General features: G+C 34.2%; 1 protein-coding gene across 1 annotated transcript; it reads right to left on the reverse strand.

The window, feature by feature from the left end:
• Positions 1-9563: 9563 nt before the first annotated feature.
• LOC133327220 (MAP/microtubule affinity-regulating kinase 3-like) lies at positions 9564-25606 on the reverse strand. Its single transcript, XM_061535782.1, has 7 exons — positions 25475-25606; positions 15229-15328; positions 14702-14813; positions 12321-12477; positions 11709-11817; positions 10461-10703; positions 9564-10361 (listed from the first exon to the last, which is right to left on the reverse strand). The coding sequence occupies exons 3-7, from the start codon at positions 14755-14757 to the stop codon at positions 9565-9567; spliced, it is 1362 nt and encodes a 453-aa protein (XP_061391766.1). The 5' UTR covers positions 14758-14813; positions 15229-15328; positions 25475-25606; the 3' UTR covers position 9564.
• Positions 25607-26617: the final 1011 nt, after the last annotated feature.

Here is a 26617-nt window from a genome sequence, read left to right on the forward strand (position 1 = left end):
TGAAAATCGACTACTTGAGTTTTTTGCAAATAGAGAGCAGGCAACAAATCATACAACAAAACGATGCATATTTGGCCCAAATCGGACAATCCGAAGCATGTTAAAGTTATATACAAAAATAATGGATTTCTTTTTTTTCCCAACCAAATATATATTTTTATTCAATCTTTTGTAGGTCCTTGAAAAATAGTTTTTCAAAGCGTAGGCATAGATAACCTTAGAAATTCTTTGAAAGGCGACACTTTTTTAATTCTACCCTTTAGAAGGTTATTGAAAAAATCATCGCCTATTTGGGATTTTGAATAAATATATCTAAAAATCCACAATCCTTAAATAATCCACATCTATTTCGATCCTTGAAAAATGAATCCTCGCCTTTTGTTGGTACTTACAAAATTATCCTTGAAAATTTTAACTTGAAAAAAATCCAGGCTCTTTTAGCCCTAAAAAAATCCACGCCTTGTGAAGGTCCTTAAAAAATCTGCGCCTTGTAAAGTTCCTTAAATAATCCGCGCCTTGTGAAGGTCCTTAAAAAATCTGCGCCTTGTAAAGTTCCTTAAATAATCCGCGCCTTGTGAAGGTCCTTACAAAATCCGCCTCTTGTGAAGGTCCTCAAAAAAACGCGCCTTGTGAAGGCCCTTAAAAAATCCCCACTTTGTGAAGTTCCTTAAGTAATCCGCGCCTTGTGAAGGTCCTTGAAAAAGCCACGCTTTTGTTAGACCTTAAAAATATTGAAGGTCCTTAAAAAGCCACGCCTTTGTTAGTCCTTAAAACTATGTAAGGTTCTTAAAAAAGCCACGCCTTGTGAAGGTCCTTAAAATATCCACGCCTTGTGAAGGTCCTTAAAATATCCACGCCTGTTGTTGGTCCTTGAAACAATTATCTGTAAAAAATCCACGCCTTCTGTTGGTCCTTGAAACAATTATCTGTAAAAAATCCACGCCTTTTGTTGGTCCTTGACAAAAATATCTTTAAAAAATCCACGCCAATTTGGATTCTTGAAAAAATAATTTTTTAAAAATCGACGATTCTGTTTAATCCTTGAAAAATTAATCTTTAAAAAAAATAAGTCCTTAAAAATGAATCTTTAAAAAATCCACGCCTTGTGTAGGTCCTTAAAAATGGTTCATTAAAAAATCCACGCCTTGTGTAGGTCCTTAAAAATGGTTCATTAAAAAATCCACGCCTTGTGTAGGTCCTTAAAAATTAATCTTTAAAAAATCCACGCCTTGTGTAGGTCCTTAAACATTATTCTTTAAATAATCCACGCCTTGTGTAGGTCCTTAAAAATGGTTCATTAAAAAATCCACGCCTTGTGTAGGTCCTTAAAAATGGTTCATTAAAAAATCCACGCCTTGTGTAGGTCCTTAAACATTATTCTTTAAATAATCCACGCCTTGTGTAGGTCCTTAAAAATGGTTCATTAAAAAATCCACGCCTTGTGTAGGTCCTTAAAAATTAATCTTTAAAAAATCCACGCCTTGTGTAGGTCCTTAAACATTATTCTTTAAATAATCCACGCCTTGTGTAGGTCCTTAAAAATGGTTCATTAAAAAATCCACGCCTTGTGTAGGTCCTTAAAAATGGTTCATTAAAAATCCACGCCTTGTGTAGGTCCTTAAAAATTATTCTTTAAATAATCCACGCCTTGTGTAGGTCCTTAAAAATTATTCTTTAAATAATCCACGCCTTGTGTAGGTCCGTAAAAATTATTATTCTTTAAATAATCGACGCCTTGTGTAGGTCCTTAAAAATGAATCTTTAAATAATCCACGCCTTGTGTAGGTCCTTAAAAATGAATCTTTAAAAAATCCACGCCTTGGATAGGTCCTTAAAAATGAATCTTTAAAAAATCTACGCATATTTTAGTCCTTGAAATAATATTCTTTATAAAACGCCTCAGTTGGTCCTTAAAATATTCTTTAAAAAAATCACGCCTTGGGTTGGTCCTTGAAAAAATATTATATAAAAAATTTATACTTACCTTTGTTTCCTTATAGAATAAAATACAAAGTTTTTATTTTCTAATTGTTTTAATATTTGGTATTTCATTTTTTTATTATTTGTTTATTTATCTTCATTTTACTTTGTTGTTGTTGTTGTTTCTGTTAAAACATGTAATAAATTATTAACTAGATACGATACGCTAAACGTTACATACAAATATATATATAAACTAATTTCATAATAATAATTATATATGATAATGTATATATAAATATAAATAAATTGGAACTAAAACCATATATTTTTTTAAATTGTTTATATATATATTTTTTTTGCATTGGTGATATTCATTGTAAGATATTTAAATTTTTTCCAATCTCTAGTATACTTAACTCCATGGGAGTAACAATAATGTGGGTGGAAGAGAGTACATAAAAATATAAAATGGGTGAAAAGAAATAAAATTGAGCATAAAAAATAAAATATTTTTGTTTTTAATTTCAAATTAGTTAATTGAAAAAATAATAAATAAATAAAAGAAGTAATTAAAATTGTTTAAAATAATATTTTTTATCTTTTTTTAACCAATTTTATTTAGAGGGCCTAATATGCGGTGTTAAAATGAAATTGAAATTTTAAACTACTGGAAATTTAGATTTGTTGTTTTTTTTTCATTATGAAGACCTCCATTTTTGTGCGTCCAAATGTGCACAATTAATTATTCATTTTTATAATTTTTAAAAAATAACCCCAGTGTTTTGTTATGAGATTTTTCAAAAGTATTTTCTTTTATAAAGTTTCTAGTGTTTTATTTTGAAATCATATACTACTGTGCAACATGGAAATCTCCGTTTTTTTTTACCGTTTGAAATCAACCCGCCGAAATGGAATAGCAATTGATTCCTTTGACCGAAAAAATTCGTTGCCCACAATTGTTGTTAGTATTTTCTCTTTCCTCTCGTTTCGTTTTCATTTTGCTTCTTAATTATTTGTCTTTTCTTTTATTTCAGTTTGGAGATCATTTAATGTGGAAAGATAGAGAGAGAGCGAGAGAGAGAAAAGTTTCTATATAAAGTTAAAAAATCATTATTAAACTAGATTACTGTTTTCTTTAATTGTTTATAATTGAGTTTTGTTGTTATTATTTATTGTTGTTATGTTTGTTTTTTTATTTGTTGTTATTTCTGCTAAAAGAAAAATTTTGTTCTTATTTTTTTTCTATTTAACTTTTTATTATATTTCTGTTATTTATTATTTTTTGTTTTTTCATAAAATGTGGCACCTTTTTTATTATTATAAAGCTACAGGGTTGTTGTTATTGTAACGATTTATTTGTTCTGCAATATGGTGTTAGACAATTTGGTTCTAGGGATGTGAGTAGAATAAATCATGGTAAATTAAAGAAACTTGGCACACAGTATTTAAGAGGGTATAGCCACTTTTGATCACTGAAAATCTATTTTTTGTTTTTTACAAAAATATCTACCAATTTTTATGACAAATCTTAAGGACAAGGTTTATGAGTATGTGTTTAAAAATTCCATAAGAATATATAAAGATCCGATTATGCGATTTCGAGCTATAGTGGTGTGAATGTGTACCTTCATGTACAAACAACGCACCAGTTCCTATTTTGAACATTCATATCTCAGTCAAATTTTTGTCGGTTATACTCGAAAATTTTCAAAATGAACAATAATATAATTTCGATTAGAAATTGTATTTTCGATTTGAAATTAGATTTTCGGTATTTTGATCGATTCAAGGTAGATTAATAAGGTAACCGTAGCCAGGCAGCTGTTGGTAACATTATATGTCAAATAGAATTTTGTTATTTAAATTCGCCGTAGGTAGAAAAATAAATAAAATTTTAAATGAAAAACAATACAAAAGATTGTTGAATAAATGGTATGAAATTGTTAAAAAACAATATAGTCAGTTTGGCAAATAATATGATACTGAACCATTGGAGCTGAATCCAGATTATATTCAAACTTGTCCGACAATTGCCTCATATTTGAGGTCCCTCCAAATATACATTTTTGTGGAGTTCAGTTTATAATTGGGACTTTCAAAGCCTTTAGAATATTGCAAGTCCCTTACATGATATCATTCCAAAACTATTGTAGTTGTCTTTGAACAGAACCGAAAGAGCATTACACATTTTGGTTCATAATTGGTACATAACTTTTATTATAATGTATAGACTGACGGACACATATAGCGTTAGTCTAGGGCCAATATTTCGTGGCACTATATCTTTAATTTTGAGTTTTACAACAACAAACAAATACACAAATTTTACTCTCAAGGATTAGGAGAAATTTTAATATATAGAGGAACATTTCATAGGCCAAAGCGGAAGATGTTCGATTTATTATTAAAATGCCAGTACAGAGACTCCCTTGACCTTTTCCAAAATGTGCACCAATATGTTCCATTCTACTAGAAGTTATGTCTTTGGAAACGTTTATGGCTCCAACTGTTCTGTAATGGTTTTACCAGGTTTTATATGACGATTTTGAGATTTTGTATACGTTAAGGGCTCCATTTTATAGTGAAGTATGAATGGATCTGAAATCAATATTCGTTATTTACATATATCACCCTTTTTGTTCTCACAAAAATTAATTCTGACAGGCAATAAAATCGCCCGAAAAACATGTTCAGCATTGGTCCATCTCTTGGCATCTACAACAATTCATGTCGTCCAATCTCTTTAATAGTATTTCAAGCGCATATTGTACCCTTAAATATATTTTTAATTCATAACTTTAGGATTTAAATAAAATTATACAATTTAATCAAAAATGTAAACAATTTTTTAATACTTCAAAAATTCATTGTTCTGATTGGTGGAAAAAAATTCGCTTCAAATTTGATATGTTACGGCGAATTAATTATTATTCGCCTCGCTAACAATTCGCCGATGCGGCTACCTTATATATACCTTGGATCGATTTATGCCATGTTCTGACGGGCATTCGAACAACGTTGTTCGCTCTCAGAAGTACGTGCATGAATTAACCCGTTCATACAACACTATTCTTAATTCATGTCTTAAAGTTTTTTATTTCAAACTTTTTGTTTCTTACTTTACGCCGAAATTCTAACATATTTGCATGAATCACATAGGGATCTAAATAGAAAAATTATTTCTCTTTCTCCTGACTATAGCATGAACCCATATACATATATATTTACTTTTAATTCCTGTTTTCCATTTTTTCTGAAAATATTGTTGGTTTATTTTTTATATTTTCTAAATTCAAATGTCACATATAAAAATTTTGTATGGGGAACTAAGTAATTACTTCATAATTAAGGGTCGAACAACGAATGAGAGAGCGAACAACGCTCGTCTGTACATGACATTAAATTCATATTTCGGAATCAGTTTGAGAAGAAAATATTTTAATTTGTCTGGTTTTGAAAATGAAACGTGTTAAATTTTGGAACAAAAGCAACTTCGCATAGGCATTGCTTAGGGCCTGTAGAACAAAGTGATTACCTCAAAGGGTTATAATTGGTGTCGAGTCATGGGTGTATAGCTATGAAATTGAAACAAAAGCCCTCTAATCCCAAAGGAAACGTTCAGAAGTGGCCAGACTGAAACAAACGTGTCAAGTTAAATCAAATGTGATAATTTTGCTAATTGTTGTACTCGGCTGATACGGCGTGGTGCATTATGTATTCTTGACACATGATCGATCAGTCAATAAGTAATACTGCCTTGAAGTTATGCAAAGTTTGTGCGAAGCAATTCTCAAGACACTCACAAAAGTATGAAAAACAGTATTTTAGTTTTCGCAACATGGTGAATTCCATGATTGTGCGTAAGTTTTTGGCCAAAACAAACCCGATATTATGCCGTATTCATCGGACACTAACATTTTCCTCTCCACCAAATTTGAAGACAGCGTTGAATCAAAAGTTCTTTGCTGCGATTGCTATACCAAAACGAACGTTCAACAAATGCTTCGAAATTGAAAAAATTGGCATAAATTTTATTAAATCTAATCATAATTTAACCAAATTTTAACTTTTTTTAAAGACGGCTACGATCTTCAAAATATGAAAAAAGAAGATCAGAATTATTGGAGGGGATATTATGCTCAACATAAATCTATATTGAAAATTTTCTGCGATTAGGTCTATTACATTCAGAAGCAACATTATAGTGGGACCTTTAAAATAACAAAAATGAGTCATAACCTTTATATGAGACTTTGTCCAAACTTGGATTTAAAATTATGTCAGATGTAGAAATGTGCACCGAAAGGTGGAGTATATTTAAAATTTGTCATTCTGTTTACATCACCAGGAAATATTCACCGAAGACCCCTTAAAATATACATATTGTTGATCATAAAAAAGACATGGCTGTCTGACTGTTGAAATCATGACTGGGTTCCGAATATTGAATATAAAATTTGTCCTTGGATGTTTGTAAAATATCGACTCACATTTTGGTATAATTCCCCCAATATTTGGTATTTGGGCATATTGTTTTCAATATAGGTCCACTTTTTAGGGCACATGTTGCCACCAAAATTTTAGTAGATTATTGTCAAAAACCTTCATATCAAAAATGATCAATATTGATTCAAGTTACTAAATAGGTTACTAAGTAATATATGCATACGTAAATGTTTTAGTGTAACTTCCACAACCGAGTACATACGAGAATATAATAGGTGTCAATTTATAGGTCAACCACTCCTCTTGGATATACTATCAACTTCACGTGTCCTTCAGGGCTCAATATATATGCCATAGAATACAAATTTTGTCATTTTTCACACAAAAGTCAAGGTCCATTTGACCCTCTAAATATTAACCGATCTTTATCAAAACAGGCATGCTTATTTTTTGACTCGATCCCCTTCTGCATGTAAAATTTCACGATGTTCGGACTATCGTGGCCTCTGGAGCGACCATAAAAACAGACAAAACAAGTTTTTGGTCCATTTCAGCCCCTAAATATTAACCTATATTTACCAAAAACATTGGCCAGAACCCATCCTACATGCAAATTTCGTGACGATTGGTTCATAACTGTGGTCTGTATCGTGTTTACAAACAGACTCAGCTAGTCGAGATATGATGATCGGTATACTTAAAGGTGGGTCTAGGACCAATATTTAGAAACTGTTGGGGCTGCACAAAGCTATTAAGGTATATTTACATAGTCGATTGTGGAAAATTAGGCCTTCAGAATACTTTAATTCGTACTAGAATAACATGAAAAGTACCAAATGTGGTACGATTTGTATTTGGTGAACCCATAGATCTGGAACTTGGAAATTTGGAATGAGGGTCACTAATGTAGGTTAGATGTACCAACAGGTTTTTTTGAAAGTCAAACTATAAGTATCCGAAAAGTACCAAAATGTACTAAATTTGGTGCAATTTCGTAGCAGGTGAACAGATAGAATTAAAATCTTGAAAATTGGAATGCGAATCAAGGCTGTGGAGATGTAGGGTCGATATAAGGAGGTCCTTTTGAAACTGTGTACTCATGTTTTCGAAAAGTACAAAATTTAGTACAATTTGAAGGAACGGACGGCGCAGGACTCCTGAAAATTGAATTTTATTATCGTCGGATTGTAGGATTGGGTTATGGGGGGCAGTTTTGAACATTTTTACTTATGTATAAGAAAAGTACTAGATGGTACTATATTTGGTACAACTTGGATTGGTTCGAACAAATCAAATTTCTACCAAATCTAGTACCATTTAGCACACATTAATATAAATTACCATAACTACCTACCTCAACAATCCAATTGTAATCTTAATTCTAAATTTCAGGATTTAAGCTCTATCGGCTCACATAAATCCAAGTTACATCAAAATTAGTAACATTCATATTGCCTCTCTCATAGAAGTTCTGCTCTCTATTTGCAAAAAAATCTAGTAGTCGATTTTCACAATTCTCCCTAGATTGCAATTTTGTATATCAAAATGGCTTGTTGCCAAGGCCGGACTGGTATGGACCGGTATTGCGGATGCATTAAAACTTCCCAACCAAGCTACCGAACACGACACCTCTCCTGTTTCCTGTCCTGTTTCTGGTTAATTGCTATCTACAAACGGTTCAGTTGTGACAGTAGCGATAAGAATTTAGGGGTTGGCCATATGGAATCAACTTATAATAAATAATCCCCTTCCAGTCCCACCAAATGCATAGCAGAACATTCATGCCCGTAAGTTCTGGTTTGGCCACCGTTTGATGTGCTTCACCGCTCTTTGACCATGTTATAGTATGTGATACATTTCCCATCTCCAGTCATCATCCGTTTAAGAAATGGTCCTATCACATTCCGTTTGGCCAAGGCTTCGCAGATGGAAATTCGATCCACACTATGCTGGTCAACTTCGATCATTTCTCCGATTTTATTGACATTTTCATAATGGATTTCTTTTCCCCCCAACCTAATGAACTAGGATAAAGCCAATCGGTGAAGATCTTCCTAATTTCCCGACTTGGATTGCAGTAAAAGCAGACGATTTTAAAAAAATATAATTTTCCAAGGTCCGACATTTTGCTAGTTTTTGAGCGAAGTCAATAAGTTTATTTCTAATTGCGTTGGAATTTTGGGATTCAGATGTTCCAGCGATCGATGGAGGGCATCATCGTAAAGAAGGACTTTTCTTTAATTACAAAAAAAATCGTTTAAATTCGATCGAACCGCCACCCTGAGGTGGACATTCAAAATTCCTTAAATCGATAGGGGTTTTATATTAGGTCTATGACATAGTAAATTGCTAGCACGAGAAAACGAAATATCTAATAAAAGCCATTTAGGTTGGAAATATTGACTGGGACCTTGAAAATACGGAAAAGGTTGGGTGATCTTTCTAGAGGGGTTAGTGGAAATATGTATAATATTCGAGAAGAAATTGCTTACAAACCAAGGACCGGAATGCTGGGACCATCAAAATTCCTATAAAGATGCTGTAACTTTATTGAGGAACTAAATCCAAAGATCGATCGATATGTATAATTTTTAGGTATGCAAATATACAACCCAAAAAGAGAACATATGAGATCAAATTAGAGCCAAGAACCAACAGGTCTGAAATCTGCGAAAAAAAAACATTTAAACAAATCTGAATCTGGAAAAATCTGAAAAATTCACTCTTTGTCATCTTTGTAATATTAAAAACCCACGTTTTAAAATTTCCAGAGAAGAAATCTTCAGAATTCTATTTGGAATATCTCATCATATATCGAAAAAAAATAATATTTTTTAAATCTCATCCTCAAAATACCATATTGCAGAAATCGTTAACTGGTTTTTCGTAACCCTCGTAAAATTTAAAACTACCTGTTTTATTTTTAATTAATCATAGAAAAAAAACAGACCAACGGACTATTTATACTGTCAGTACACATCACGTTTTGTTTAAATTCTTAGTGTGGAAATCTATTTGGATTTTGTTATCATGTTTTTTTTTTTTTTTGGGTTTGAAATTAGTTTTTGTAAATATTTGACTTGTTTTCGAGGACTACCAAAAGCAAAGGATGGCGAAAGTGCCATCCCGATTTCATTTTTCTAACATTCCTGAGGTTATACCCCATTTTTTCGTTAATTACCCGTTCGTTCATCCTTACAGTATGCAGCAGGAGCGTTCAATTTTCTTTTCCGTTTTGGGCATTTCTTGCAGGGCCATTTCGACATGTTTGCGGGCCAACCAGGACTGTTTCTGCAAACGATTGATGACAATGCGATAGGCACCAATGATATCACTTCGTGGACCATTCTGAGCGGCTTGCATCAGCATTTCTGTTGTTATGCCCAGCTCTTCGAGAATTTGTCGAGCCTCCTGTTCGAGAGGTGTTAACTTACTCATATCCTCCGTATCTGTGGGAAACATTATACATGGCCCGGTTTCATTATCATAATTCTTAAAGAGTGGACATTCGGGAGGTACTGCAGCCAAAATATTATTCCATTGTAATTTCTGTTGACCCAGTGTGCCATTATTGAGCTGTCTTTCATTTTCCGTTTCCATGGGACCGACTTTCTTTTTCAATGTGCCACATAAAAACGAACGCTTGGGGGTATTGCTACGCGACTGCTCCTTAATCGGTTCCAGGGGTAAATCTTTGGCCAATTCTATGGGTTGTAGGAAATTATCGACGAAAAATCCGTCTGTGCGTTTTGTGTTCATATTTATTGGCGGTTTATTGGTTAACTCCATGTAGCGTTCGCGCAGCGAATATTGTTTGCGCATGCGTCGCGATTTGGAACGCACCCAAAAGCCGGAACGTTTGGCAGATTTGGTGCGTAAATTAATTTCGTGTTGCATCAGTTCGGCACTAAGTTTTGGATGGGTTATAAATTGACTGTTCAGCATGTCATCGATGGTGGGTCGACGCATTGGGATATGGATTAAAATACGTTCTGCAGAGGGGGGAGGAAGAAAAAAATAATACAGATAATAGGAAGGAGGGTCCATAAATATGTGTGTGTGTCTGTTTGATTTTTAAATGTTATACTTACGTATTAGTCTTATACATGGCAGACTCAGTTGACCCGGCAAGAGATAGTCTCCTTTGAGTATGGCTGCCTTCAGTCCCGGTATTGTGGGGGCCCGAAATGGCATATTGCCCACCACCATAAAATACAATAATATACCCAATGCCCATACATCCACGGGAGCTCCAATATAGTGGTCATCCGAAAATAATTCTGGTGCAGCATAGGGTGGCGAACCACAGAATGTATCAAGTTTTTGATTGGGGCCTAAAAATAAAACAAAAAACCAAATATTTTTAAAAATTTCTCGACTTACGTAGGACTTGGAAAAATATTATAAAAACTTCTCGGCTTCAGCCTGGCTGAATTAAAGTTTCTATAGGAAATCTTTAAATCGACAAGCTGAATTAAGGTTTCTATAGGAAATCTTCAATTCAGCCTGGCTGAATTAAGGTTTCTATAGGAAATCTTCAATTCAGCCTGGCTGAATTAAGGTTTCTATAGGAAATCTTCAATTCAGCCTGGCTGAATTAAGGTTTCTATAGGAAATCTTCAATTCAGCCTGGCTGAATTAAGGTTTCTATAGGAAATCTTCAATTCAGTCTGGCCGAATTAAGGTTTCTATAGGAAATCTTCAATTCAGGCTGGCTGAATTAAGGTTTCTATCGGAAATCTTCAATTCAGCCTGCCTGAATTAAGATTTTTATAGGAAATCTTCAATTCCGCCTGGCTGAATTAAGGTTTTTATAGGAAATCTTCAATTCCGCCTGGCTGAATTGGGGTTTCTATAGGAAATCTTAAATTCAGCCTGGCTGAATTAACGTTTCTGTAGGAAATCTTCAAGGTTTCTATAAGAAATCTTCAATTCAGCCTGGCTGAATTATGGTTCCTATAGGAAATCTTCAATTAAGCCTGGCGGAATTATGGTTTCTACAGGAAATCTTCAATTCATCCTGGCTGAATTAAGGTTCCTATTGGAAATCTTCAATTCAGCCTAGCTGAATTAATGTTTCTATAGGAAATCTTCAATTCAGCCTGGCGGAATTAAGTTTTTTCAATAATTTTTCCGTTATCCTCTCAGCTTCTGACATTTCAAAAAAGAAAAACACAAACTCTGACAGTTTTCTCGTTTCCTAGAACTGACAATAATACAATGTTACACAAAGTAGCCTGGACTAGTTCGGGAAAGTGGGGGGTCATTAACCTTTCATCTAAAGCTATGAAGTCAAATTACAACCCGAAATATATATGTATGTGTATTTATGTACTCACCATTAAGTAATTGTGTGCTAAAACCAAAGTCAGCCAACTTTAGACGATCCTCTGACAGGAGCAGAACATTTTCGGCCTTTATGTCACGATGAACAAAACCCAAACTGTGCTGTTGTTGTTGGAGAACAAGAAAGAGAAAAATAACAACAAAAAGAAGACAAACAAATTAATGAAAAGATGTAAAGACAACAACAAATAAATTGCTACAACAAAGGGCAATTAGAAACGGACGAGTAAGTAATAATTTCTTACACACATACAAGTACACAGACACACACATTGACACTTTTGAAAAAATTAAAAAATTTTTTGGCGAGTAATAACCTTTTGAGAGGAGTCACGTGCTGGCATTGCGAGAAATACGATTGTGAGTGTGTGTTACAGATGAATACAAATATACTCTTGTAACTACAGTCAGCTCCGGATAAGTGCAAAGGGAAACTTTTATTGCATAAATATAAAAACTCAATTTCTAGTCATCCCTTAGGAAAGAATCTTTGAGACCCTGGAGCCCCTTTTTATTTTATTTCCCAAATTCCATTTATCCGGATCCCACTGTCTCACTGTGTTTAGCTAATAAAAAACACCAACAAACACGGCACTTTAACTTACCATATGTTTCACAGCCAATAACAATTGTTTAAAGAGGGGAGCTGCATGAATTTCACGTAATGGACCACCTTGGGTAATATGATTGTATAATTCACCACCACGAATCCATTCGGTGACTAGATAGACACGACCCAGCGTTTCGACTACCTCAAAAAGCCTATACAGCGGGTAACCACCAGCAGTGACATTAGCATACACAATGACATTTTTATATATTCACAGAATCCGCACAGCAGGGCAGAATTTTATAAGGAAAGAGAAAAAGAAGAAGAAGAAAAACATTCGTATAAATAAATTAGTAATAAAGTACGTGTTTAGTTTTGTTGGTTAGATTAGATTCCTGAAATAGTAAAAGTTAATTTTAGGCTAGTATAAAAATAGGCCTTGAAAAAATATTCTTTAAAAAATCCACCCCTTGTCTAAGTAGGCCTTGACTAAAATATTCTTTAAACCAGTAAGGAAAGTAGTAAAGTCGGACGGGGCCGAATATATGATACCCTTCACCACTATGGGTATATTAAACAGCATTATTAACATGAAATTGGATGAAATAACATATGTGATATTTTTCTAAGTGTGAATCGGACTAGATCTATCCATAAACATGTCATTCGTTTGGGACAAAAGTATGAAAATCGACTTCAAACTAATCGACTTCAAGAAAACGTAACTACGTTATTCTAGGCTCAATTTTGTACGTTGTGCAAAATTTGATGTCAATATGACAAACATGAGGAGTTGGATGTACAATTTACTTAAAATCGGACGAAAATATATATGGAAGCTATACTAATATATGAAACGATTTCAACGAAACTTGTCACAGGTTAAGTTATACTAATTTCGGTACGTTTAGTTCCTATCAGCCATATATTGGTTTTTTGGTGCTTCAATTACTTCATATCAGCTATATCTAAATATCAACCGATGGCACACAAAATTCTGGACTAAATTCAGTACGCTATGCAACATAAGAACTTTCGCACATTATTTAAATTAAATCGGACAAAAAATATATATCTAGATCCGAACCGATTTTCACGAAACTTGGCAGACATCGCTCTAGGCTCAATTCAATACGTCATGCTAAATTCCGTGCAAATGGAAAGATATATAGGGACTTTGGCGCACCATTTACATGAAATCGGACGAAACTATATATGGGAGCTATATCTAAATCTGGACCGATTTTCACGAAACTTGGCAGACATCATTTTAGACTTAATTAAGTACGCTGTGCCAAATTTAATGCAAATCGAAAGAAATAGAGGGACATTGGTGCCCCATTTACCTTAAATCGGACGAAACTATATATGGGAGCTATATCTAAATCTGAACCGATTTTCTCGAAACTTGGCACACATCATTCTGGACCTAATTCAGTACTCTGTGCCAAATTTCATGCAAATCGAAATATATAGAGGGACTTTGGTGTCCCATTTACCTTAAATCGGACGAAACTATATATGGGAGCTATATCTAAATCTGAACCGATTTTTCCGATTTTTCAATAGGGTTCGTCCTTGGGCCAAATAAGTGACTTGTGCCAAATTTCATCCAAATCGGATTGTAAATGCGACCTGTACCTTGTTTACAATTTAACATCTACAGACGGACAGACGGACGGACGGACATGCATAAATCGACTCAGAAGTGATTCTATGCATATTCTCAAAAGGAACCATGTGTCTGTCTCGTTTCCTTTTGCCTGTTACAAACATATGTACAAAGACATAATACCCTGTATAAAAATCCACGCCTTGTCTAAAATATTCTTTAAAAAATCCACGCCTTGTCTAAGTAGGCCTTGAAAAAAAATATTCTTTAAAAAATCCACGCCTTGTCTAAGTAGGCCTTGAAAAAAAATATTCTTTAAAAAATCCACGCCTTGTCTGAGTGGGCCTTGAAAAAATATTCTTTAAAAAATCCACGCCTTGCCTAAGTAGGCCTTGAAAAAAATATTCTTTAAAAAATCCACGCCTTGCCTTAGTAGGCCTTAAAAAAAATATTCTTTAAAAAATCCACGCCTTGCCTATGCAGGCCTTGAAAAAAAATTCTTTAAAAAATCCGCGCCTTGTCTAAGGTAGGCCTTGAAAAAATATTCTTTAAAAAATCCACGCCTTGTCTAAGTAGGCCTTGAAAAAAATATTCTTTAAAAAATCCAAGCCTTGCCTAAATAGGCCTTGAAAAAATATGTGTGTCCTTTTGTTTAATTGTCCTTTCGGACTAAAACAATTGTATCACTTCAAATCCTTTCAAAATACTTCAAACATTTTTCGAAAGTGTTATTTATCTAATAGGAGAAAATAATGTCAAGTACTTAGGCAATTACCACACTTCAAAACCTACAGACGAACATTTACACATACACAAATACTAACCTTAAAATATTAGGATGATGAACACATTCAAGTGTGGCAATTTCACTTGAAAGCATACGCAATGCTTTGGCATCCAGTCCAGCTCGGTCAACTACTTTGATGGCAACTTTGTCTGTGTGGTCAGGACATCAGGCGGACAACAAATGATTTACATGCAGATGAGTTCCCAGAAGAAGAATGCATCGGCACACGCACACATTTAGATCCATAAAGCAAATAGTCAGGATATCGTTGGTAGACCACAAAATGCAAAAGAAAGAAAAGAGATAAAGAGAAGCAGAGAAAAGACAAATAAATAACACATGAAATAATTTCATTTCAAAGTCATATTTCAAACTGGCAGCAGAAGCAACAACAACAATAGTTTTAGTTTCCACTATTGTTTTGTTTTTGTTTTTTAATTAAACTAAAAGCCACACATACTACTAATGTGCGTATCCATCCATCTATTGGCCATGTTTTATAAATTATTTATATTTCAGTGTGTGCGGGTTGGTTGGATGGAATGCCCGTCTGGTTGGACTTACCTCGTGTTAGCTGGTGTACAGCTAATTTGACTTTGGAAAAATTGCCACGTCCTATATCGCCACAAAATCTGTAGAGACCAATGCGTCGGCCAACAGTTACCTGCAAAAATAAAAAATAATAGAAAAAAAAAAAATAAAATTGTATTTTCATATAATTGTCTAATTAAAAATGTGTAATTTAATTAGAATTTTGTTGTAGGTGGTGTTTTGATGAAATGTTCAAAATTGAATTTTTAATATTTATTTTAAGTAGGTGTTGTCAACGAAAATTAAATTTCATTGAATAATGTGTAGTTTATGTATTCAGGGGTTATACAATTATATTTTGAAATCGACTTTTACAAGGGTCAATATTGGCGTTGTATTATACGTTTTTTTTTATCTAGTGGAATGTTTATACTCTGAGGGAAATAAAATTTCAAATTGAAGACACTAAGGTTGTAAAACTAGGCTAGAAACTTTAAAATAGCAACTATTAATCAGGACCCCTGTATGTATTTACAAATTTTAACCAATTTCAAAAATTTTTAAGCGATAATTATTTTTTTGCCATGAAACTGGAACTTTAAACTTTTGTGTCGCCTCCAAATGTCAGCCTTCAAAACCCTGAAATGCCAGTTGGAGACTTTTCGTTTAGAAAACGCTCCTACAAGCCTCAAAATTCCAAAAGTAGGGTGAGACCTTTATTTGAAGGCTACATAAAGACATGGACCAGTATTGATCCTTTTTTTCTGAGCAGATGTTTGTAAGTCTACAAAACCTCAAAATCCCAAATGAAGCCACAATCAAAATACCGGAAATTGGCCCGGTTTTTTATGGGGCTATGTGATAACATGGCCCTATAATGATTTTCTGCACAGATTCAAAATTCTACAAGGATTCTAAAACTCCACAATGCCAAATACAGATAATTGGGCTGGACCATGGCCCAGGTTTAATAATTGCCGGCACATATGTATTTTGGTTTCTAAAAACCCGATATGCGATTTCGGTCGGAAAATCCGCCTAAAATCCGTAAAATACCGATATTTGCCAAGACCCGCTACATGGGAGCTATATGCTTTTGAAAATTCGAATTAAGGGGACTCACCCATTCTTGGTGTCAAAAATTTTTATTTAGTTTTTCGAATCTACACTAATTCAAAAATTTCAAGTGAAAATCTCAAGAACTCTTCAAGATAAAGTCGATGATACAATAACATCATCAAGTGACGGCAAGAGTGATTCTCAAACTTTAAACGCATTTTTCTTGAATCGGTGTTTTACGAATGGCGGTCACGATAACTCAAAAACAAATTATTCGATCGATTCCAGAGAGGAGTTATCATGCCCGCCATCAAAAATATGTACTTTTCTTTAATCACAAAACATCAACAAAAAATTTTGTTGTTTTGAAAATTATTTTTCCCTTAAATGTGTACTAAAAATTATTAAATTTTTTACATTTGAATTTTAGTGAAAAAATAGAACATGCAATTTTGTTTAAGAAAGGACATTATTTAACCAAAATAACTGGAATTTGGGTTCACAGTAGGTAGAAAACATCTTTGTAGAAATTTTCAGTATAGGTCTATATATGACTATTTGTAGATATAACCCCCCATTTATTTGTTCTGATCCATTTTCGATATTTTAAAGTGTTAACCGCATTCTCCAAACGACAGGGCTATTATTTGGCTATCCGAGTTCTTTAAGGCTGGCATACATCAATGGGGAAAACGGCCTATATATGGTCCATATTTTGAACGGCACCTCCTCCACAAAAACCTCCACAACCTTTTTGGTATTTTGAAGGTTTTTATCGTATATCCCACCAGAGTAGATTCAATTTGGCATTCTCATTAATTAATTTTAATAAATGAACCTTGACATATTTTTATACCCTCAGCCGTATGGCTAATGAGTGTATATACACTTTGATACGGTGAAAATGTGCCTCATAGAAATATTTGTTTTAGGGCCATGTTTCTTTGGACCAAATCCGTTTCAGAAAATTTGGAGTCGATTTACACATGTCCGGCCGTCCGTTGTCCGTCAATCTGTTTGGCTGGTACGCACGATAACTCCCGACTTCATCCAAACTTTGCAAATCTTATTATTTCTTCCAAACTTAGTCTAAGTTCGATGATGGGGAATATGGGTCCACTCACCCACAAATTGTCAAAATTGTGCTAAAAATTAGTTTTATAATATTATGCGAACGGACTATCCGATTTGAACCAAAGCTATAATACCCTGACAACTTAGTTGTGTAGGGTATAAAAATCAATGCCTGTTGGCCTTTGAAAAATATGTCTTAAAGAATCCACGCATCTAGGGTCTTAGAAAAAATGTCGATTGAAACCCCACATCCCATTAGGTTCTTCTTTAAGAATTCTACGTCTGTAAAAGTCCTTCAACCAATATTAATTTAAAAATCCACCCTCAGTTCAATATGGACCTAATTCAGCACGCTGTACAAAATTTTGTGTCAATCGGCCTAATTTTGGGAGCTATATGTAAATCTGAACCGATTTTTCCCAATTGCAATAGCGTTCATCCTTGAGCCAAATAAATAAGAGGAACCAAATTTCATCCGAATCGAATAATTAATGCGACATGTACATTGTTTAGATAATACCCTGTACCACAGTGTGGTACACACACACTCTCTTCGAGAATTAACAACGACTCCAAATTGTCTGAAACAGATTTGGTCCAAAAAGTTGTAAAACCAATATTTCGATGAGTCACATTTTTTCGTATAGGTCCTTCAAAACATTTTCTTGTAGGACAACTTGAACAAATGTTGTTTCAAACCAGTAAGGAAAGTAGTGAAGTCGGACTGGGCCGACTATATGATACCCTTCACCACTTTGGGTATATTGTACATATGTATCCTAATAATTGCATCTCTATGTTCCCTCTTTCTTCAATCTGTCCTAACTTTAATTTCATTCGAGCAGATTTAGAGCCGCCTGCGTAACATGGGGAAAATTTATGGAAAATGATTTATTGATACACGCTATTCGCTACGCCGCGGTGTTAAAAAATACAATCTATATGTGGTAGCTATATCTAAATCTGAACCGATTTTCACGAAAATTAACACACATCTCTCTAGACTTAATACAGTACGCTATGCAAAATGTTGTGCAAATCGAAGGATATATATAGGGACCTTGGTGCACCATTTACATAAAATCGGACGAAAATATATATGGGAGATATGTCGAAATTTAAACCGATTTTCTCGAAACTCACTACTCATCATTCTAGACTCAATTCAGTACGCTATGCCAAACTTCGTGCAAATCGAAGGATATAAAGGGACTTTGGTGTACTACTTACCTAAAATCGGACGAAAATATATATGAGAGCTATATCTAAATCTGAACCGATATCCACGAAATTTAACACACATCGGTTTAGACTTAATTCAGTACGCTGTGCCAAATATCGTGCAAATCGAAGTATATATTGAGACTTTGGTACACTATTTACCTTAAATCGGACGAAAATATATATGGGAGCTATATCTAAATCCGAACCGATTTTCACGAAACTTAACACACACCGTTCTAAGCTTAATTCAGTACGCTGTGCCAAATTTCGTGCAAATCGGAAGATTTATAGGGACTTTAATGCACCATTTACCTTAAATGGGACGAAAATACTTATGGGAGCTCTATCTAAATCTGAACCGATTTTCATGAAACTTTGCACATATCATTCTAGACCTAATTCCACGAAATCTGAACCGATTTTCACGAAGCTTAACACACATCATTCTAGACCTAATTCATTACGCTATGCCAAATTTCATGCAAATGGAAAGATATATAGGGACTTTGGTACACCATTTACCTTAAATCGGACGAAAATATATATGAGCTATATCCAAATCTGATCCGATTTTCACGAAACCTTGCACACATCATTCTAGACCTAATTCATTACGCTGTACCAAATTTCGTGCAAATCGAAAGATATATAGGGACCGTTTACATTAAATCGGACGAAAATATACATGGGAGCTACATCTAAATCTGAACCGATTTTATCCTTTCCTTTTGCCTGTTACAAACATATGCACAAAGACATAATACCCTGTACCACAGAGTGGTGAAGGGTATACAAATCCACGCCTTGTGGGACACCTAGAAGAAATATTCCTTAAAATCAACGTCTTGTGGGACAACTTTAAAAAATATTCTTTAATATCCACGTCTTGTGGAACACATTGAAAAAATATTTTTGTATAAATTCACGCCTTATGTAGGTCCTAGAAAAACTATGTAGTTCGTAGAAAAAATATTCTTTAAAAAAATCGCGCTTTTTGTAGTTTCTAGAAAAATATTCTATAAAAAGTTCCAAGAAAAAATATACTTTTTAAAAATCCACGTCTTTGTTGGTCCTTTAAAAAATATTCTTTATAAAATCCACGGTTTTGTTGGTCCTTGAAAATATATTCTTTATAATATCCATAACATTTCTTTATAAAATCCAAAAATATTCCTTAACAAAAGCCCTCAATTATTTTTGTTCATTATATTTAAAAAATTAATCACATTGTTTTACTTTCCAATTTTCTGGCTTAATGTAAGATTATTTTTGTTCTCAAAAATAATTGAGTTCCTTAAAATTACATTACATTCGTTAAAAAATGCTCTTTTAACATTTCCAGGAATTATTCGCAATTATGAATATTATTACAATGTTAAAAACAAAAGAGTATATAAGGATATGTGGAAATTTACTGTCAAACGTAAACACATCTAATTAAAATGTATTTTTAGTGGTTCTTTTGATTTGCATTTCAAAAATTTATTCACAGAAATTTATACGTTTTCCTTAGAGTTTTCATTTGTCAAGGTCGTTTTATTTTTTTAAATTTATTTATTCTTAAGAAATTTAATCTTTGAATTTGTAAAATCTTCAAGATAAGATGTATTACAAATTTATTTTTGCATTGAAACAAAATCGTACCGTCTCATCCTGCCGCACATCAGGTGTGGCCTAAGGTATACACACATTATAATCAAAAGGCTAATTTAGTATAACATTTCAACCTCACATTTCGAACAAAATGAGAAATGTTAACCACAAATTGTTCCAGAAATTAGCATTTGACGTGAATATAATAATTTGTATGTTTGGGAAAAATCCGAAAAATAGGCTTTGCACAACCGAACCACAAAAGAAAATGAATATTGAAAAGTGGACCACCCCACAAAACCGTAGTGAAAATTACAACACACAAGAAATATCCCCGAAAACCACACAATACACACATGCACCAACTCATACATAAACATTGAATTCATCTCGAACACACGTTTGGGTGTATGTGTGTGCGACATTATTATTCATTCATATTAAAACTTTACACACACACGAACTAAGAAATCAAGTGGTGTCTTAAGGAACATCTGATATCCTGACACATTTACGTAAGTAAGTATACACGTGAGTATGTGTCAGTGTTATAGCAACAGACATGTCTGTAACCAGTTGTTGCTGCTGTTGTAGTTGTTGTTGTTTTTGGTTCAAGGTATTCATTGTTAGTTTATCTCCTGTAATTGAAATTGACAGTGACATGGATATGGTTATGGATTTTTACCTTGGTTATTTTTGATGAATATTCATGACAATGCAGACACACACATACATCGCAACAACCATGCAACCACATAAATATAGGGATTCTCATTTATGTGTTATGTCGCAGATAAGAAATGATTTTTGCAAGGAAAACTATTTTTTAAATAATTAAAAATGGGAAAATGTGGGACCAAAAAAATTCTTTATAAAATCCACGCCTTGTCTAAGACCCGAAAAAAATATTCTTTTTAAAATCGACGCCTTGTCTAAGGCCTGAAAAAATATTCTTTATAAAATCCACGCCTTGTCTAAGACCTGAAAAAATATTCTTTATAAAATCCACGCCTTGTCTAAGACCTGAAAAAATATTCTTTATAAAATCCACGCCTTGTCTAAGACCTGAAAAAATATTCTTTATAAAATCCACGCCTTGTCTAAGACCTGAAAAAATATTCTTTATAAATTCCACGCCTTGTCTAAGACCTGAAAAAATATTCTTTATAAAATCCACGCCTTGTCTAAGACCTGAAAAAATATTCTTTATAAAATCCACGCCTTGTCTAAGACCTGAAAAAAATATTCTTTATAAAATCCACGCCTTGTCTAAGGCCTGAAAAAATATTCTTTATAAAATCCACGACTTGTCTAAGGCCTGAAAAAATATTCTTTATAAAATCCACGCCTTGTCTAAGGCCTGAAAAAATATTCTTTATAAAATCCACGCCTTGTCTAAGACCTGAAAAAATATTCTTTATAAAATCCACGCCTTCTCAAAGACCTGAAAAAATATTCTTTATAAAATCCACGCCTTGTCTAAGGCCTGAAAAAATATTCTTTATAAAATCCACGCCTTGTCTAAGACCTGAAAAAACATTCCTTAAAAAATCCACGCTCTGTCCAAGGCCTGAACAAATATTCTTTATAAAATCCACGCCTTGTCTAAGGCCTGAAAAAATATTCTTTATAAAATCCACGCCTTGTCTAAGGCCTGAAAAAATATTCTTTATAAAATCCACGCCTTGTCTAAGGCCTGAAAAAATATTCTTTATAAAATCCACGCCTTGTCTAAGGCCTGAAAAAATATTCTTTATAAAATCCACGCCTTGTCTAAGGCCTGAAAAAATATTCTTTATAAAATCCACGCCTTGTCTAAGGCCTGAAAAAACATTCCTTAAAAAATCCACGCTCTGTCCAAGGCCTGAACAAATATTCTTTATAAAATCCACGCCTTGTCTAAGGCCTGAAAAAATATTCTTTATAAAATCCACGCCTTGTCTAAGGCCTGAAAAAATATTCTTTATAAAATCCACGCCTTGTCTAAGGCCTGAAAAAATATTCTTTATAAAATCCACGCCTTGTCTAAGGCCTGAAAAAATATTCTTTATAAAATCCACGCCTTGTCTAAGACCTGAAAAAATATTCTTTATAAAATCCACGCCTTCTCAAAGACCTGAAAAAATATTCTTTATAAAATCCACGCCTTGTCTAAGGCCTGAAAAAATATTCTTTATAAAATCCACGCCTTGTCTAAGACCTGAAAAAACATTCCTTAAAAAATCCACGCTCTGTCCAAGGCCTGAAAAAATATTCTTTATAAAATCCACGCCTTGTCTAAGGCCTGAAAAAATATTCTTTATAAAATCCACGCCTTGTCTAAGACCTGAAAAAATATTCTTTATAAAATCCACGCCTTCTCAAAGACCTGAAAAATATTCTTTATAAAATCCACGCCTTGTCTAAGGCTTGAAAAAATATTCTTTATAAAATCCACGCCTTGTCTAAGACCTGAAGAAATATTCTTTATAAAATCCACGCCTTCTCAAAGACCTGAAAAAATATTCTTTATAAAATCCACGCCTTGTCTAAGACCTGAAAGAATATTTCTTAAAAAATCCACCCTCTGTCCAAGGCCTGAAAAATATTCCTTAAAATATCCACGCCTTATCTAAGGCCTGAAAAAATCCCCGGCTTGTCGAAACAACCATGCAGCCACACAAATATAGGGATTCTCATTTATGTTTTTTGTTGCAGATAAGAAATGAGTTTTGCAAGTTTATTATATAGTTCGGTAGACAGGATAAATGAAAATTGAATTCCCAAGAAAGAAGGGAACGATGATATGACAACTATAACGCTAGGCGGGAATGCAGGAAAAACATTTTAAATAAAAATATTGAAAATGGAAACCCAAGTACGATCAGGAGCGTCGTAATGCTAATGATGTGAACACCGCAGTGTATAGGGCAACCCAGCACGCAGTAGCTACACGTAATGTGATGGAGAATTATCGGGAGAAAAGGAGATAGGTGAAACGTGTTTTCAGAAAAAAGAAGAAAGAACAAGAAAAACGTGAGCGTGAGCAAATCGAGATGTACACGACTCAGAATGATGTCCGGAAATTTTACCAACGAGTAAAACACCAAACCGAAGGTTTTGGTGTAGGCACATCTTCCTGTAGAGATAAAGAATGAAACCTGGCGACAGATACAGACAGCGTGTTGAAGATCTGGAAAGAGCATTTGGTATCAAATAGTGGCGTTGAAGAAGATACCCCAGAACCAATAAGAGATGAGATTGTATAGAGTGTATACCACCTAGCCAAGATGAGGTCATAAAAGCAATTAATCGGCTCAAGAACAATAAAGTAGCAGGAGCCAATGTGTTACCAGCCGAACTATTCAAGACTGGTGGTAAGATGCTGGTCAAGAACATGCGCCAGCTGATTAGTACAATTTGGCTAGAGGAATGCATGCCCAACGATTGTAACCTCAACATCCGGGGTCCCGTGCACAAAAAAGGAGACAAGGCGATATGTGCCAAATATAGAGGAATTAGCCTTCTTCCCATTGCATATAAAGTGCTATCCAGTGTGCTGTATGAAGGATTGAAGCCAATGGCCAATGACATTATTGGACCATACCAATGCGGCTTCAGACCTGGCAAATCCACCATTGACCAGATTTTCACTCTGCGCCAAATCCTGGAAAAGACCCACGAACAACACATCGACTCCTACCACCTATTCATATTAAGCAAATGAATGTGAATGCCCCCGCTCAAAAGGCATATAAAAGCGAGCCTACTGATGGTTTCCGTAGAAGGGGAAGGCAACGAATTAGATGGAAAGACCAAGTAGAAAACAACAAATATATTCCTTAGTTAAAAATCCTTGCATTGTCTAATGGCAGAAAAAATATGGTCCTTAAAAAACTACTCCTTGTCTAAGACCTTAAAAAAGTATTCTTTAAAAAATCCACGCCTTGTGGGACACCCTGAATAAATATTCTTTAAAAAATCCACGCCTTGTGGGACACCCTGAATAAATATTCTTTAAAAAATCCACGCCTTGTGGGACACCCTGAATAAATATTCTTTAAAAAATCCACGCCTTGTGGGACACCCTGAATAAATATTCTTTAAAAAATCCACGCCTTGTGGGACACCCTGAATAAATATTCTTTAAAAAATCCACGCCTTGTGGGACACCCTGAATAAATATTCTTTAAAAAATCCACGCCTTGTGGGACACCCTGAATAAATATTCTTTAAAAAATCCACGCCTTGTGGGACACCCTGAATAAATATTCTTTAAAAAATCCACGCCTTGTGGGACACCCTGAATAAATATTCTTTAAAAAATCCACGCCTTGTGGGACACCCTGAATAAATATTCTTTAAAAAATCCACGCCTTGTGGGACACCCTGAATAAATATTCTTTAAAAAATCCACGCCTTGTGGGACACCCTGAATAAATATTCTTTAAAAAATCCACGCCTTGTGGGACACCCTGAATAAATATTCTTTAAAAAATCCACGCCTTGTGGGACACCCTGAATAAATATTCTTTAAAAAATCCACGCCTTGTGGGACACCCTGAATAAATATTCTTTAAAAAATCCACGCCTTGTGGGACACCCTGAATAAATATTCTTTAAAAAATCCACGCCTTGTGGGACACCCTGAATAAATATTCTTTAAAAAATCCACGCCTTGTGGGAGAGCTTGAAAAAAATATTCTCTAAAAAATCCACGCCTTGTGGGAGAGCTTGAAAAAAATACCTTCAAAAAATATTCTTTAAAAATCCACGCCATGTGTAGATCCTTGAAAAAATATGCTTAAAAAATCCACGCCTTGTGGGACACCCTGAGAAAATATTCTTTAAAAATCGACGCTTGTGTAGGTCCTTGAAAAAATATGCTTAAAAAAATCCACGCCTTGTGGGACACCCTGAGAAAATATTCTTTAAAAATCGACGCTTGTGTAGGTCCATGAAAAAGTATTCTTAAAAAAATCCACGCCTTTTAAGACTCCTTGAAAAAAATATTCTTTAAAAAAATACACGTCTTGTGGTACCCCTTAAAACTGTTTTTAAAAATCCAAGCCTGTAGTAGCCCTTGAAAAAATATTTTTTAAAAAATCCACGTATATTGTAGCCCTTGAAAAAATATTCTTAACAAAATCCACGCCTTGTGAGACACCCTGAAAAAGCATTCTTTAAAAAAATACACGTCTTGTGGTACCCCTTAAAAATGTTCTTAAAAATCCACGCCCATTGTAGCCATTGAAAAAATATGCTTTAATAAATCCACGCCTATTGTAACCCTTGAAAAATCCTCGCCTTTTGAGGTGCTTGTAAAAAATCTAAAATCTGAAGTACTCACCTCGTGTCCGCATCTTGGATCGCATTGCAGAGCTTTGGTAAGCCTCTGATACGGCGGTGTGGTATTGGTGGGACACTTTGGCACGGACGCTGTTGGCTCTATTAAATCACCGTGGGTATCCACGACTGCTGTTTTTTATTGATGATTTTCAAATGTGGAGTTTGAATGTCGTCGCTTGTTCGGGATTGTTTTTTTCTCAATTGAAATCAATATTTCTTGTTGCCTTCTGGAAGAGACACTTTCCGAATGAATTATAAGCGATTGAAATATTGAACATAAATTCAAACATGCGTTGCGATTTTGAAAACGTATTTTAAAAATTATGTTGTGTGTGTGTTCTGCTTTGGCTCCCTTTTGAGGTATTTGTATTGCCACGTGCTTGTTGGCTTGCTGGCTTCCTTGTGTAGCCTTTGCCTTTGGCTTTGGTTTATGGGTTAGTATGCTGCTTTTGACTTTGGCATTTATGTGCAAAATAACTTTGGAGGTGATTTCTATGTTGGCTTTCCGGTTAAATGCCTTGTGTACTTTGCTTTGAACTGCTGATAACCAACAAGAAATTATTGCTGTAGATATGGCTCCGCCGCACACACACACACACACCTCAGTTCGCTTTACCCCTTCGTAAAACCACAGCTTGTTTCAAACTCTTTTTTATCGTTCTTCTTCTTTTTCTGTCTTTGGGGTTTTACACCTTCTGTCGTTCGTTCTCACTCCTCTTCTCTTTACGCGGAATTTTCTCTTGACTTGACTAGAACATTAAATATCATGTTTTATTGCCTGCACATACATACACCAATACAATGACGCCGATGATGATGGTGGTGTGAGTGCGTGTTACATCGACTGATGAATTTTTATGTGGATTTTTGCTTTAATTTCTTTGGGTGTTGTTTTTATTGTTGTTGCTGTTGTTTTGTGATCCTTTTGTATGTTTTTTTATTTTTGTTGTTGTTGTTGCTTCTATTAACCTTTTATGTCTTCATTTAATAGCTGTAATGATATGAAGAGGAACATAAAAAAAACGGAAATTGTTACTTTTTAATTCAACACTTTTGTAGTATTAAAATGTTTGTGTATGTTTTTTTCTAAGCATTGATCGGAATAGGCAATTTAAGTAGGCAATAAATATCGATTTTTAAGTAA

The sequence above is a fragment of the Musca vetustissima genome, unplaced genomic scaffold (genome assembly GCF_032173495.1).
Source record: "Musca vetustissima isolate MV318-11 ecotype Yass unplaced genomic scaffold, APGP_CSIRO_Mvet_v1 utg37958, whole genome shotgun sequence".
Classification (NCBI taxonomy): Eukaryota; Metazoa; Arthropoda; class Insecta; order Diptera; family Muscidae; genus Musca; species Musca vetustissima.